This window comes from Ursus americanus, chromosome 12 (genome assembly GCF_024610735.1).
Source record: "Ursus americanus isolate L20-20 chromosome 12, mUrsAme1.1.p, whole genome shotgun sequence".
In the NCBI taxonomy this organism is placed as follows: Eukaryota; Metazoa; Chordata; class Mammalia; order Carnivora; family Ursidae; genus Ursus; species Ursus americanus.
This window is the reverse complement of record NC_142138.1, coordinates 11,748,043-11,763,800: the sequence shown is the minus strand read 5'-3', so window position 1 is coordinate 11,763,800 and position 15,758 is coordinate 11,748,043. Positions and strand designations below refer to the sequence as shown.

Here is a 15,758-nt window from a genome sequence, read left to right as displayed (position 1 = left end):
TTCTTTCTTTCTTTCTTTCTTTTTTTCTTTCTCTTTTCTTTTTTTTGCTATAATACCTATTATAAGGAGTGTGAAAGTGGTCAGCCCACTTGTGACTCCAGCCATTGCTACAGTAACCGGCTTCCCGAAACGTTACCTGACAGCACCTCACCTCCTGTGTGGATAAGCTCTAGTTCTCTGCTCTGGGTTTCTCCGATGCCACAATGCCACAGCAAGGGACATCCGCAGAACAGGGGTGGGGTCTGCTCCCGTCCCAAGGACTAGCTATCAATAACTCCACCTGGCAAGGCTCCTCCCTGCTGCAGATTTTCCTTCCCTACCCAGAACATTCTTCCTTTGTGTAGTTAGCTCTCCTGTATGCCTTTACAACTCCAATGTCACCTACACAGGGAAGCCCTCCCTGATCACTACTCCTTCCCCCACAGGATCAGACTCTGTTATTCGCTCTTATAGCATCCTCTGCTTGGCACAGTTTGTCATGACATATTTATCTGTGTGCTTCTTGAATTAACCCTTACCTTGCTCGCTGGGCTGTGAGCTCTGAACAGAAGGAGACTGGGACTGTCTTGTTCACCCGGCATTCTCGGCACCTACCAGGAGGCACAGCCTATACCAGATGTTCAGAAAATCTTCGTTAAAAAAATTATTTTATTCAACATTTAACATATTTTTATTGAGTACCTGTTCTAGAGGTAGGGATTAAACTCCCACAGAGCTTAAATTCTAACAAGGGAAAAAGGTAAGAAAAACAAATAAACATATACTATGTTAGTTGGTGACGGTTGCTAGGGAGAAAACTAGACCGGGATGAGGGGGGCAGGTGCCATTCCATAGAGGTTCATTAGGGAGGGCTCTGGCCATGTGCACATCAGGGACCTGGAGGAAGTGAGCCATGTCTGGGGGGAGGTGTTCCAGGCAGAGGGAATGGTGTGGATAAAGATGCAGCGGGCGAGTGCACATAGAGACGTGCTGGCCCAAGGCCAGCGGAGGATGCAAGGGGGAGCTGCCAGGGGGACACTGCGGAAGGCTTCATGGTGGGTGGCATGGGCATGAACTCATGGCCAAGACATCCTAGAGAGGAGGTGGGGGAGGTGTGGCAGGAACCCAGGAAGGACCCCAGCATCGGCTTCCCCTCCCCGCCTACCCTTGGCAGGACCTCGCCTTGTATTTCTTGTACTTTTCAGCATCCCTGGCTCAGCGCCCAGCGCTTAGTAGGTGCTTTCTAGATAGAACGAAATCCATTCAAGAAAATGCCTAAAACCGTTTTGCTCTGACAAGTGTCTCAGCATAGGTGTGTATCCTGTCGAAGACATTTCAAAACACATTTGATTTTAAACTTAAATTCACTTCCTTCTTTCTTAGCACCTCTCCTTTTGCCGGCTCTGCTGTGCTAATAACATCAGGAGCAATCATCTTTTTCAATTTACAGACTGTTTCTCCAATTACTATCTCTTCGGAGCCTCCAAACAGCCTTCAAAGCACTGACTCTCCACTGTCCAGAGGCGATCGGAAACGCGGGCTTGGCCAGCACCGACTGGCAGCCCAGCGGGCGAGTCCCTGCAATTCCTGCATGCTGTCCTCCTGCCTGCCCTGGACATGGACAGTGAGGTCCTCCTTTCCCAGACAGTCTGTCCAACATCCACCAGAAAGGCCTAGATGCTGGATTTCATACCCCCTCATGGAGGTACCTGATCCCCTTGGGGAAATGTCAGCTAAGACCGGGGCCGACCGGCCTGGGCCGGAGCCCCTCACCCCCTGGCAGAAGAGTCCCAGGTTTTGACCAGAGGTTCCTCCACTCAATTCCAGGACCTGCTGTGCTGGGGCAGGAGGGGGATGGGCTGCAGGCTCAGTGACCATTCACACAGCCGCCCCCACCCCCTCCCCCCAGCCAGGGAAGCCCCATCCTTCCAGCAGCTGTGTGAGGGACTCCGAAAGAGAGCTTCTTGCCAGGGAGAGGTAGGGAGATCCCCTGGCATCCCTGGTCAGCACAACCTCCTGGGTTGAGCCCTCCGGCCTGAAGTCTTTTTCCTTTAACCGCCACCTTCTGGAGGCCTGGCCACTGCCAACCAGGATTTCTGGCCTCCAGTTTCTGGCAGCTGAGTGAAGGAGTGGCTACTCTAGCCCAAGCTTGGAGTCAACCTCTCCTTCTCCTCCTCTCCCACCTCATCTGCCTGTATCCTCCTCATTCTGGTCACTCAGTCATTTGACTCTTCCTTTACCACAGGTGCTGGGCACTGGAGGTCCACGGGTGAATGATGGCCATGCCCTGACCAGGAGGCACTCATGCTCCCATGAGGGAGATGTACATGTGTCCACATCTATGCAGTGTGGCCAAGGGCAATCTGTTGTGGTTTAGGGGGGTGGTCCCGGGGCTGCCAGGGGACACCTGGCCCAGTCTGGGAGCTCAGAGAAGGCTTCCTGGGAGGGCTTCCTGGTGGAGGTGCTACCTGTCCAGGCTGGATTTTACAATCAGTAGGAGTCTGTCACAGAAAGAGGCTTTGGACAGAGGATTTCCCAACAGCATAAGGTCTATGGAGTAAGGATTTTTGTTTGGTTTATTACCTAGTACCTGGAACAATGCTTGGTATAGTAGATTCTCAATGGACATGTGCTCAAAGAAAGAAGGAAAGGAAGAGAGGGAGGGTTAGAGAAAGGGAGGAGGAAAGAATGAATGAGTCTAAGGTGGATATAAGAGCAATGACCCGGTACATTCTGAGGACCCAAAGTGCAGTAGTTCCTGGTGGTTTAGGTGGGTGGGGCTGGGAGAGGGGCCTTATCTCATCCCATTGTTGGTGGTGTCTCTTCTCTCCCCTCTGGGCCCAGAGCTACTTTGAGGATGAAACCATTCTTCCCTCTCGTGGTTCCCTAGCCCCTGGTACGTACACCAGTGTTGATGTACACACAGGAATCGAACCTGTGCTGGCTGGTGAGACACACAGATGACTCAGAGTTAGTTCCTCTCCCTGCCAGGTCTGGCGGAGCAGACAGACAGTAAACAATGGGCTACAACAATAGGCAGAATGAATGGAGAACCACTGTGGAAGTTTAAGCCAAATGAGACCAAGCAGAGGGAAGGATGAGTTTTGCTCCAAGAGCGAAAAGCAAAGAAGTTTTGGAGGAGAAGATGGAATAGAAGGGGATGTTAGCCCTAAGGAATGGTCAAAAGGGAATGTTGGGGCGGGAGGCATTCCAGGTAGAGATACCAGGCCCAAAGATGTGATCTGGGGAAGGGGGAGCTGGGGAATTCAGTGGGAAAGGTAGGCTGAGGTTTAGAATGCTGTTCTTGGGTGTTTGGACTGGCTTCTGATCTGACTGCATCTTGGATCACTGTGTGCACACCTGGTTGGGGCTGCTGAGTGGTCCTGCTTCCCGGGAGCCTGTCAACTCCCTTCTCTCCAGCAGGCTGGGGGGCTCCCTGCTGTCTCTCTCTGGGTCCTCTCACTGTCTGTTTTCGCTTCACTAAGAATCTACTGACATGGGGCATCATTCTGTGTCAGGCCCTAGCAGAGGGCAGACCACAAGGACAGAGTGCCTGGTACAGGTTCCCTGAACACCACTCCTCTTCTTGTGCCACATATGCTCCCGAAGAAGGTGTTAGTCCTTTTCTTGGTGGGAGGGCTGGGGAGGTGGGGGGCGGGGTGGAGAAAGAAAACTATAGAAGGGAAATCAGCGTCATAGAACATCAGATTCTCAAGAGATATTAAAGACCTTCTAACCCTCCTTTCCCATTTGACAGATAAGGAAAATGATGGCCAAACAGATAGGTTTGCGCTGCAGCCCTGGTGCTGATAGGTCATGGCCAACTTGGTAGACACTGCCATAGTAGAGCCAGAGAAGGGCAGTGTTTTCCTTTAGCCAGGACCCGACCGATACTCATAATTTGTGGGCCTTGCAGACCCAAGATGAGTCAGGCTTCTTGTGAGTCAGTCTGTTGACAAGCCATCCTTGGCCATTCCTAGCCCATCAAAAATAGAAGTCCAGGGGAAGGGGATGAACAGGCCAATTTAATTAGTGTGGGCTCTAAGGTACCTTAAGTTAGCCCTATTAAATTAAACTGCCTAGGGGAAAAAATAACTGTAATTATTTCCTTCTCTCCCCTATCGTTGTATTTCAACTCGCTCCCAACCTCCATGCTTCTCTCATTCACAAAACAACCTTTAAACTAAGGGCAGGCATAGACAACCATGGACTAGGGTTCAGTATTTCCCTTTTTCTGTCCCCTTCCCCTGCGATCTCTAGGTCCCAGCAGAGAACAGAGTGCGTCCAGAAGCATCCGTAGGGCCTGGCTGTATTCTAATTTAGGGAGGCTGTTACACTGAGTAGAACATTCTTCCAAAAATGCACCGAGTCTCTTTCCTGAACCAATGCAGATCGGTTTGCTGCGGGGCATTTCTTTTAAAAGCCCCTTTTCTCTTTTCAACAGATCAAAATAAGCAAACTTTAATGGTAGGGAATTATTCTTTATTTTGTTTAAATTTAGTTCTGAGTTTTCCTACTTGAAACGTGTTTTCCCCAGGACACTGACCTATCCTTTAATTGTTTGGTGCGAGGCATGTTAGGGGGAGGGGCGTTACTTGTTTATTGGAACAGCGCAGTTAAAAAAAAAAAAAATCAACCTAGGCTAACAGTTTCAAGGCTCCCCTAAAGATGTATCCAAACCGGCAGCCAATCAGCGCTTACACAGCCTTTTCTGCTTGACTCTTTTAAAGAGACAGTGCCGACAGTGTTTTATCACATTTAAAGAGAACCGCACTCTAAAAGCAGTCTGAAAATGGGGGAGTCTTCCCCTATTTCGCTGGTTTCTGGTCTAATAAGGGAGTCAGAGTGTGTACTCGGGGTTCTCAGCGTGGGCAGAGAGGAGTCAGCATCAAATAGCTGGGTCACTCTGCCAGCCCCCCTCATTTCCCATTGTACACCTGGGTCACTGACAATGGAAGCCTCCCCTCCCCCCAACCCTCTCATCCCCCCCCACTCCCCAATTTAGGTCCATTTATTTGAAGTTTGCAGATTTCTATGGCGCGCATTCCACGTTGCGGGACACCCAGGTGACGCCCCCGTACCCCGGAACGGCACAGTCTCCTGTGGAGAAGCCAAGGGGCTAACTTGCCAGGGCTACCAGACCTTAGAAATTTGGGAGCACTCTCCCTTCTCTTAGCACAAGTCCCCCGTCCCCTCCCCCAGGCTCCCCAAAGCACGCCAAGGACCTTTTTCGCGCGGCTCCACTTTGGGGCTTTCCAAAGTATTTTAATGATGTAGTAAAGGAGCAGTCGCGCGCCTCGGCGCCGGCTCGAGCCGCCCAGCTCGCAGCGTGGAGCCCCGGGCCCGGCGCTTGGAAGGCGGACTGGGCAAGAGGGAGGGCCGGGGGCGGGGCGGCTGGGGAGCTGACTGGAGTCTGGGGAGGGGGTCGGGGTCGGAGACCAGGGGGGGAGGGCGGCCGAGGGGGAGGGGGAGATAAGGGCTGGGCCGGCTTGGGCCGGGCGGGGAAGGTGAGGGGCAGATAAGGGAGAGGGACGTGGCGGGAAGGAGCCGGCGGTTCTCCGCTTAGGGGTCCGCGCCCCCTCCCCTCCGACGCTGCCGCAGCGCCCCCCGCCCCCCCCGGTGTCCCCGGCGCGGAGAGCGCCGGGCAAACCCCCTCGTCGCCGGGGCCGGGAGACCAGAGCTTCCCCCAGCCCGACTCGAGTCCCCTCCCCACATCTACAGAAAAGAGAGGCGCGCGCCCCCGGGCACCCCCGGCTCGGCCGCGGGAGCAGGGGCAGCGGCTCGGTGGAGGCGGCCGCAGCGGGGACTGCCGCGGCCGGGCGCTGACAGGGCGTCCCTCCCGGGCCGCCGGGCCCGCCCCCGCGCGCCGATTGGCCGAAGCGGCCATCAATCGCGGGACGTTGACGCCCGCCTCGCTTCCTCGCCCGGGTAGCCACGTTCGGTTGAGCTCCAAGTAGACCAGCGGCAGCGGCGGCGGCAGCGGTGCCGGAGGCGCAGAGGGCGGCGCAGGCGGAGCCGGGCGGGCGGGCGCGCGAGCGAGCCAGCGGGCGGCCGGGCCGGCAGGCGAACGGCGGCGGCGGCGGCAGCGGCACCCCAGGCCGAGCCGGCGCGGGAGGAGTTCCAGGGCGATGGGGCCGCGGCCGGGGCTGACGCTTTGACAGCTGGAAAGAGCGCGGAGCCAGCGCCTGGGGGGGAGGGAGGGGAGCGCGGCGAGGAGAGCGCGAGCGGGCGAGCGAGCGAGGCCGGGGAGGGGGCCGGGAGCGAAGGGGCAGCTCGGGAGCAGCCGGAGCGGTAGCGGCGGCGGCGGCGGCGGCGAGGCTCGGCGCCCTCTTCTCTGCAAACCATGTTTGCCAAAGGCAAAGGCTCGGCGGTGCCCTCGGACGGGCAGGCTCGGGAAAAGTAAGCCCTATTTTCCAAGTGGCGGCCGCGCCGTCTCCGGGCTGCGGGAGGGCGGTGGGAGGCAGGTGGGCGGGCGGGGGTTGCTGCGCCCCGGGTCGGGCGCCGCCTGCCTGGCCCCTTCCCCGAGGCCGCGGCGGGCGGCGTGGGAGAGCCCATTGTTGGGAGGCGGCGGAGGCCGGGGCGTCGGGGGGCGCCGCCGGGGGAGGGGGCACCTGGTGGCCGCGGGGCGTGCCGGGCGCGGGGGCCCGCGGAGAGGGGTGGGCGAGGTCCCGAGCGCTAGCCTGGGCGCCCGCCGCGGCGGCCGCACTTTGCCCCGCGGGCGCGGGCAGGGGGCGCGTGGCTCCAGCAGCCCCGAAGGCTCCTTTTGTCCGCCGGCGGCGTGAGGAGTGCGTGCCGGGGGCTTTGTTCGGCCGGGAGCGCTCTCCCTTGCTTGCCCTCGGCCTCGCCGCCCGCCCCGCGCCCTCCCGGGCGCCGCGCTGGGCAGGGACGGCGGCGCCGGCTTGGCCCTGGGCTTGGGGGACAGTTGCTTGAGGGGGAGCTGGTGAGGGTGGCGCTTTGCTGCCCTCTCCAGAGCGCGCTGAGCACCCCGGAGTCCAGGACTGAGACCCCCCGGACCCTCAGAGCTGGAGAGAGGGTGGCAACGAGTGGGTCGGGAAAAGGAGGGAGGCTCTGTGGTCGGGAGGTTTGCGAGTTTGAGAGACCTAGGTTGGTTTGGCCCCGATGCCAGTTGGAAGTTCAAGTTTGGGGGCTGCTCTCCAGCTCTCACGGCTCGAGGCAACGCGTCCCCTGGTACCCACCCCCTGACTGCTTCCACCCGCGGCCCCGAGGCAGGGCCGAGCTAGCTGCTCACCTCTGGTTGGGGCCACAATGGGACAGCGCAGACAGGGCTGGAAGCCTGCTGGCAAGGTCCAGAAGCGAGCGCCCCGTGTGATCTGACGCCCTCTCTTTCTGTGCCCCTTGCCCACTTTCCAGGTTAGCTTTATACGTCTACGAGTATTTACTGCACGTAGGAGCACAGAAATCTGCACAGACCTTCTTGTCGGAGGTGAGTGGAACTCCCCCCCCATCATCCAATTTCTTGACACCCCCTCTTCCCTACTATTCTTAGAGCCTTTGTTTTCAGGAGCAGCCACTGTGGCCACCATTTTGAATTTTTATCACCTTTTGGCATTTATTGTTAGTTGGTCTTCACAGCCTTTTGGCTCCGGGAAGCCCCCAGCCCACCCTTCTCTGCTCCTCTAAGCGGTCTCTGCTCTCTGCTTTCCAGATTCGATGGGAAAAAAACATCACGTTGGGAGAACCGCCTGGGTTTTTGCACTCGTGGTGGTGGTAAGTTTGTGTGGTAGTTTTGTGTGTGTGTGTGTGTTTTGTTCTGAGACCTGGGTCTGGGTGAACAAAGACAGGAGGCCTGGAGCAGACCCCCATGCCTTAGCTCTCAGGCTTGGCACAGAACAGGGCACCCCTGGGCACTCAGACCAGGGCCGGTGAAGGAGGAAAAGGACAGGAGAGGCTGGTACCTGAAGTTTTTGCCTTCTTTTTCCCCTCTTATTGAGAACCTACTAAATCGTGCCCAGTGTTTGTATAGAAACTCCTTTACTTTTTTATCTCTCTTTGGGGCACCAGGCTGGGGCTTGAAAAAACCTTAAAGGATTTTTGTCAATTCTGCATGCTGCTTTAATTAGAGGGAGTGGGGGTGGGGTAGGGTGGAGAGGATACCAGGTCTGTTTTACAACTGGCCTGTCCCTTCCTTTTTTTTCTGTGAGTTCAAAACCTTGAGAGAGCAACTCTACTGGGGCCTTTTCCAGGCACCCTGAGAAAAAGCAAGAAGGGGCTGCCACTTCCTTTAAAGATACTGATTCAGACTGACTGGACCTTCCTCTCCTCTGTGGGCCCTCCCCCCCAACCCCCAGCATCCCTAAAACCACAAAGTTTCATTTTACCAAGAACCTTAACTGGTTGATGTTGACCTCACAGAAAGCTTGTAGTTGGTAGTTCGCGGCTCTCCCTTATTTGTGACCTTTTCCCTCCTTTATTTGGGTCCTGCTGGGGTGGGACCTCTCTAGGTCTAGTCTCCTGGTAGGTTTGCGTAAGAACGGAGGCTCAGGGTCAGCAGGAGTGAGTCGCTGTGAGTGGTGAGACCTGGATGTTTTGCGGGACCGATTGGTGGAGTCTTTGACGTCCTTTTGAAAAGGACAAGAAAGCAGAACGGCTTTTGATATTTTGGTGGAGTTCAGAAGGATCGAAGTGCCATGTCTTGGGGTCTTTGCGTGCGTTTACCTGTGCGGAGCAGGTTACTGTTCCGAGTCTCTTTGAAATGCGGGGGGATGAAGTGTCTGTTCTAACTTGCACAGAGAAAATGAGTTTGTAATTACTTCTGCCAGCCTTGGCACTGCAGTGTTGTGGCCTGAGGACTCGACCTGTAGGAGTGGGTGATAGGTTTTCTGGGCTTGTTTTTGGAGAGCAGTATGTGAGCGGGGTTGGTGCGTCTAACCATCACGGATTTTGCAGAAGCTCGGGTTTAGGAGTAGAAGTTAACTGAGAAGGGACTGGGGAGTTTGTAGTGTTAGAATCTTTAGTGTGTGGAGAGGTTAATCAAATGTGTGCAGCTTCAGGGGACAAAAAGGAATGTTTTCGAGCCTTCCTCTGCAGCTACTAGAAATCTCTGATTTTCTTGTTCTGTCCATAAGCCCCCCCCCCCCCCGGCCCATCTTCTCCAACCTTGTCTCGGCCCCAGGAATGTGGAGAGTCTGTTGTGCTGGACCTGAGCAGTGGTGGCTCTGAGTGTCTATCTGTGGTCTTGTTAGTTAGAAGTTGCTTCGTGCCATTCAACCCTGAGCAAATGACAGCTGAGGCTCTCCAGGTGGGAGGCAGCCGGGGCTCTGATTGGCTGAGTTGGTCAGGCCCTGGAATTGAGACACCTTGAGTGAGATGGCATGTCTGATGACCAGCAGAGCTAGCTGTTGGTGAGGGGGACGGGAGCATTAGACCAGGAGTCAGACTTCTGCTCTGGTGCCCATTTCCTTCAAGTGGGTTCCGAGCCCTGGGTCCTGGGCTCCTGACCTGGAGAGGGTTTCTAAGGCCCTATATTAATACCAAGGACTACCCCGTGTTTGTGTAAGGTTTTACTGGCTGACCGGTGACGTGTAGGTTTGTTCTCTTGTAATACAAAGTGTTAGGGTGACTACGACAAATCTTGGAGGTGGGTGAGGCAGAGATATCTCGCCATCCCCCTGCACGCTCCCCCTCCCCCTTTGCTGGATAGGTGGACAGGTGCCTCTCTGAGGAGGGCTACTTCAACAGGAAAGGACAGGATACTCGGGCTGTGACAACCTCTCCTTTGGCTAATTGATATGCATTCTTTGGGGGGGGGATGGTTCTTGCATAAGAATTCCTTGGGGGAGGGCCTGGCTGGGCCTGGGGGTGAGATGGGAGGGTGGGGGTGTGGGCTCTGGGACTGAGAACCTGTAGGTTTCCTTTATTGCTAGTCACCCAGACTGCTCTGCCTATGAATCATAGTCCTGACTTTGACAATTTAACCTTTTTATGAAATGTAGCCATTTTGGTTGGGGAGGTGGTGGTAAAAGGAGCACAGATGAAGCAGGCCTGGATTCTTATCCGATTCCTACGTGTTCTGTCTGGGCACCCATGAATGGGTTGTACTAACTCATCCAAACTTCAGTTGTCTCTTGAATAGAGTAGGGATAGTCACCTACCTTATAATACCGCAGTATTTACAAGCAGGGTCACGGGCGTGAGGCCTCCAGCACGCAGTAGGCGCCTGATCGATGAGAACTGACCCTAACCTAACCCTAACCGTACCCTACAAAGGTTTGGCTTGCCATTGTGTTTTCAAGCCCAAGTTTGGCCGACAAAGGCTGGAAATGTGGGATTGGAGCCTTTGGGAGACCACTTGCTGTTAGCCTGTACGTTGTACACTTGTCGTTGGTACGTGAGTAATAATTAGTAACCTGATCTTATTTTATTTTTTGACTTGCAGCGTATTTTGGGACCTTTACTGTGCAGCTCCTGAAAGGCGAGACACTTGTGAACATTCGAGTGAAGCAAAAGCCTTTCATGATTACGTGAGTAACAAATTTTTAATCCTGGCAATAATTACAGGGTTGGATAGCTCTAACTTCTTTAGTACCAGAGTCAAACACACAGCCAGTTGGCAGTGGTCTTTGTTTTCTCCTGGCCTTTCTTTTTGTTCTGCCCACCTCCCTGCTGCCCTTGCCCGTTCTAACTTGGGGAGCAGTGTTTCGTGATGTTGTTGTTATGCGGAGGAGTGAGATACCTATCTGGAGGATTAAATGGTGGTGTTCAGGGCTCAGCCGAGTGAGGTTGATGTTCAGAGTGGACAGTTAGCTGGGACGGGACCGAGCCTCCTTGGTGTTGGTTTAATTAAAAAATTGGCCACCACCACCGCCACAGAAAAAGCAAATACGAAACTTGTGTTTCGGAGCAGAAGGGGTGGTTGAATTGAGAGTTTGGTGAAGTGGACTCTTTCCTTACTTCCCAGGGAACAGTCTTTTCATTATGTTTTGTGTGTGTGTGTGTGTGTGTGTGTGTGTGTGTGTGCGCGCGCGTGTGTGCTTGGTTGGAGGGCTCATGTTGTGCCCCCTAAGACCGCGTATACTTTGACGTCCTTGGCTGGTCCATAATCTTGTGTTCAAAATGTTCTTGTGAGGATAGTTAATTTCATCACATCATAGCGCTCGCTACCCTATCATTCATCCTCTACCTGGATGAGTTTCCCAAGATTTATGAAATGCTTATAAGAGCGATGTCTGCCGCATATCCATCTCCCATGGCAGTCCCCCTCAAAAAAAAAATATTAGACTCCAAACATGGGTTGGAGTCAGAATTTATGATCAGATGAAACACGATCTGAGGGGGGGTGGGAGATGGAAGGGGAAGTGTCTGCAGTTCTTCCCAGCCTCCTTCCAGGCTTTGCTTCCTGTTGGCCTTGTAGATGGTATGTGCGTGTGTGTGTGTATGTGTGTGAGTGAGTGTGAACGCGTGCGTACAGGCACATAAGATGTGGTTTATTTGGTCTTGCCCTTTTTCGTGAGGTGGTAGGAATGGTCTCCAAGCTCTAGCGCATGGAAGTTGGTTTCTTGAATGTTGTCAGGGCTTACCCACTTAGCCAGGCCATTTGTGTCCCCTGCATCCAGAGGCGGGGACACACCTAGGACACCAGGAACTGGCCTAGGACACCAGAACCCATCTGGTTGAGTTTCACAAGTGGTCAAATCCCATTACCACGAATATCTTTATGGTGACAATTTCTCCTGTAATATGAGGAGTTAGAGACTCCGTGGGAGGCTCACTGGTTTTGAGACTATTCAAGGGGATGAAATTTTGTTACAACTGAAAAGTTAATGCCCTTGGAACAGACAGCTGAGGAAATGGACCAGTGCTTGTGCCCTCTCCAGGGCTGAGAAAGAGAAGCTGGCGAATGGTACTTATGGTCTGGTAAACTTTCAGTAGTAAAAGGTGAGGTGACTGGTTCTCTTGTGATGTGGTTCTTCTGGGAAAATCCGTGGTGATGATCATAGGGTTTCCTGAGCTGGAGGTTGGGGGAGGAGGCCAGAAGGTACATTAGGCATATAAAAATAGTTGGTGAATTTGACCTTTCTACCTAGTAAAAATCTTCCTTTTTTTTTTTGGAAAAAAAAAAAAAAGTACGGAGAGCCCATTCCTGTGTGGCCAGTCTTTGCTGTGCAAATGGTTTCGTTTTAGAGTTGGGAAGATAGGTGGACGTGCCTATTTCAAGTAAATCTCTTTATAGAGGATGTCTATGCTATTTTTTGCAAGCTATCAGAGAAGTTAAGAGTTTTTAGCTAAGTTTGGTGCCCTAGCGAAGGACGTAAGGTTGTGGCAATTTGTCGTTGGGTCTACCGTCTTGAAACAATGTGGGTGGCAGTGAAAGCTTGCACGGGTTTGCTTTCCATAATTTGTGAAGGAACGGCGGCAAAATTATGTGGCGAGGACTGAAATCGGCGTAGACACGTAGAAGACGGTAGCGAGCGTTGAAGTTACACTGATTGAGGCCGGGGGTTCATAGGTTTGGGGGGGTCAAAACCCTTTCTCCTCGATTGGAATCCACTTGGTGTCATTGGCTTGAGAGTGAAGCCGTGGGGGGGAGGGTTGGAGTGATGAGGGGCGACAGAGAGGGAACATCTGTATAGTGAAGGAGTTATGGGGTGGCATCAGGTTGCAGGGGTGACAGAGGAGCACCTGGTAAATGAAGAGAAATTTAAGAAAAGGAACCTTCTTTTCTCTTTGTCCTTCTCAGATCTTCATGTGTTCTCTCCATTCCCATGGCTGCCATCTAGTTAGCTCTCATTCCTTCTTGCTAGAATTATTGTGGTTGTCTCTTGCCAGGCTCCCTTCCTCTTGTCTGGAATGCATGCTTCTCTTATCCATTCAAATCCTCTCCACCTTTTAACTTCTTTGTGGACTTTTATGATCGTTTTTAGCACACTCTGATCACTCCATCTCATTGTCTATGCAAACTATCTATACACAGCCTTTGTTGGTGGCTTTCCATGTGCTGGGCCCCTGGGCTGAGTGCTTTGGTTCAGTCTCTCATTTCAAGCGGCCAGTGGCCAGGTGAGAGGAGGAGTTGTTAACTCCATTTTGCAGATGAGAGAGCTGAGGCACAGGAAGGTTAATTCCCAGCTGAGCGGTAGAGTGAGAATGCAGACACAGGCCGACACTGACTCCGGACTCGCAGCTCCTGACGCTGCTGAGGCCCAGCCCCGCAGGTCCATGGCAAGTGCCGTTTGTTTGGGTCTGTTCTGCCTAATTCCTCTTTTAGGCTTGTCTTTGAACCACAGCTTATTAATTTTTTCCATGCCAGAGACCATTCATTGACCTACAGAGCTACTCATCTCTGTAGCTCGCACAATACCTTGCACACAGTAGGCATGCGCGCTAATTGAATGAAGGGGCTAAGGAGCTATGGGTGAGAAAGAATAGGTAATTTGGAGTCACTGAGGAGCCTGGCCTAGAACCGCCATTGGAATATTGGAAGATGTTCTTTTGGTGATTTCACTTTTGCGGGGTGGTCTAGAGCCAGGCGATTCCAATGCTGGTAAACTAGTTACCTTACATCTTGTCAATAAGAGTGTCCAGTCATTGGCCTTGCCTTTGCCATTGAGGCGATTCAAAGATTCTCATGGTTTGGGGGGAAGTCTGCGCGGCCCAGGTACCCACCCAGGCCTTGGGGGTGGGGGGGAGTTGTGAGTATTAAGTGCTTTTGGGGCAGGGATGAGGGGGTGTGCCCGGCTGCTGTGGGGCTGGAAGGGTCTTTGGAAAGGACCTCCACTGGGAAGATCCTGGTCTCCGCTCTCTTAGGGGAAAAGATTTTGTGTTCCTGACAAGTTGTCTCCCCTTCCTGACAGTGGGGTCAGGGGTCAGGTGATCATAAAGGCTCCTCTCAGGTCAGGGCCAGGCTATAGGGCCTGGAATGAACCAGGTGACTCAGCGGGGAGGAGGTTTAAATTTTCTTTGAATTGGTGAGTTTTTATTTGAGTCACAGTCTGTCCCCCCAGACACCTGGCAGGTTATTTGTAAGCTCGGGCACCCTGATGTTGACTACGTGTAACATGGAGTGTTTGGGCATTCAGTGCAGGAGTGGACTTTTCTGAGAAATTGGTTTACCCTAAGTCCGAAGAGCCCCGACGCCCTGGAGGAGGCTCCCGGGGACCTTGCTGTGGTTTCGGGGGCTCTTCTACTCCCACCAGAGCAGCACTTCTCAGGGCATCGGGAAAAGCTTGGAGTGCCGTTGGGTTCTCTTAGACCCTGTTGTCTGAGGTCTGGCCTTTTGTGGGTTGGACGCTCCCAGTACAACCTGTGTCTCTCACTTTGGGCCACCTTCTCTGCTTGCCTCTCCCCCAGGGTCCATGTGGCTGGTAAAAAGAAGGATCTTTGGTGCCTTCTTGGCTACCAGCAGCCCTTTCCCTTTCTGTGGTAGCTAATCGTGTGTTTTCTTCTTGGTGGCAAGAAATGAGCGGAGTGGGCAAGACCCAGAGGCATGGCCTCTGAGCTGAAGGTGCTAGAGAGCCGAGGGGGCTCCGCACCGCTCACGTCGCTGCGGTTCTCATAAAGCCTTTCAGTGCAGGCTTGTGGTTGGGCCTCAAGGTGGCTTTATTGGTCAGGTGTTATTCTTAAGTTTCAGCCCCATTTCACAGATGAGGAAACCGGGGTCTGGAGTTTAGATAGTTTGTCCAAGGGCATGTAGCAGGGGGGAGGGGAGTGTTGGTGGCAGAGCTGGGACTATATGTGGGTCTTTCAGGTTCTTCTTCTCAACTTTTGAACAGAATTCCTGCTGAATGAAGGCGAGGTGTTTGCGTTTGACCCCTAGTGTGCCCGTATATAGTCCCTGAAGGAATGCGTTCAGCAGAGAGGTGAACTGCAGAGTCACTGGCAGAGCTTGGGACGGGAGCTCGGGAAGGGAGTTTGTTATGGTACAGTGGCTCTTTTGGCAGGGAAAATGTGATAAAAGCTCTGGCCTTTCCTTCCAGAAAATACATGTGTCCCCACAAAGGAGACTTTGTACCTGATTTTGGAAGGTGTACAGACTGCTTCCCCTAACCCCAGCCCCTCTGTGATGCCCCGTGAAGAACCTGGGGCATATACTAGACGTGGAATCCCATGACCTTGGCGAGTGTTGTGCCTCAGTTTCTCCCTTTCTGCTCTGCTGTCGTGAGCCCCTGACAAGGCGGGCCTGGCACCCTTTCCCCTGTGTCCCCGCCGCAGGACTCCGCTGACCCCCTCACCTCCAGCTGTGGGCCTGTGTCTCCAGGCTTCGAAGGGAGATTAGGAAAGTGCCCCAGAGGCCTAGGCGTGGACGCGAGCTGAGGTATTTGTGGCTCTGTGGCAGGGGTCCAGTGTCCTTGGTGGGTTTGAAATAGCAAAGTGATATTTGAGAGGGCTCTCCTTGGATGTGCTGAGCTGGGGTTCCTGCCAGGCCGGGAGTGTCCACGCCTGCCAGAACCATTTGGGGGCAGGGGCGGGAGAGGACGGGGTGGTGCAGGCAGAATGGGAGGGGAGGGGCCAGACCCTGCTCTGAGGAGCGGGGGAGTGCTCTCCCCAGAGATAAGCCGGCCTAGCCATCTGCCCAGAGGTCCTGGCAAGTTCATAGCAGTTGCCTTTGGCTCTGACCCTTGGCACTCTTGTGTGGCAGATTAAAAAAACAAAACATACACACAGTAATTTCTTTCCCTACCCGCCTTGGAGCTTAGACTTTGTGTTGCATCCTTTCTTCGGGCTCCTACCCCGTTTGTTGCAATTCCTCTAACCCCAAGGCTGCCAGACTCTTCCATCGGTAGCTAATTAAACACTAAATGAGTAACTGGAATTGCATTTTGCCA

At 53.7% G+C, this 15,758-nt stretch overlaps 1 protein-coding gene across 3 annotated transcripts in view; it reads left to right on the top strand.

The window, feature by feature from the left end:
* The first annotated feature begins 5,945 nt into the window (after nt 1-5,945).
* The window catches only part of SSBP3 (single stranded DNA binding protein 3), a 161,766-nt gene continuing 151,953 nt past the window's right edge, over nt 5,946-15,758 (top strand). The window contains exons 1-4 of one of the 3 annotated variants that reach the window (XM_087865901.1): nt 5,946-6,378; nt 7,351-7,423; nt 7,646-7,707; nt 10,376-10,460. In XM_087865901.1, coding sequence (XP_087722027.1) covers nt 6,323-6,378; nt 7,351-7,423; nt 7,646-7,707; nt 10,376-10,460 — 276 coding nt within the window. In that variant the 5' untranslated portion in view covers nt 5,946-6,322. The remainder of the gene's footprint in view (nt 6,379-7,350; nt 7,424-7,645; nt 7,708-10,375; nt 10,461-15,758) is intronic. The other 2 variants (XM_087865904.1, XM_087865903.1) reach the window with 2 other exon arrangements.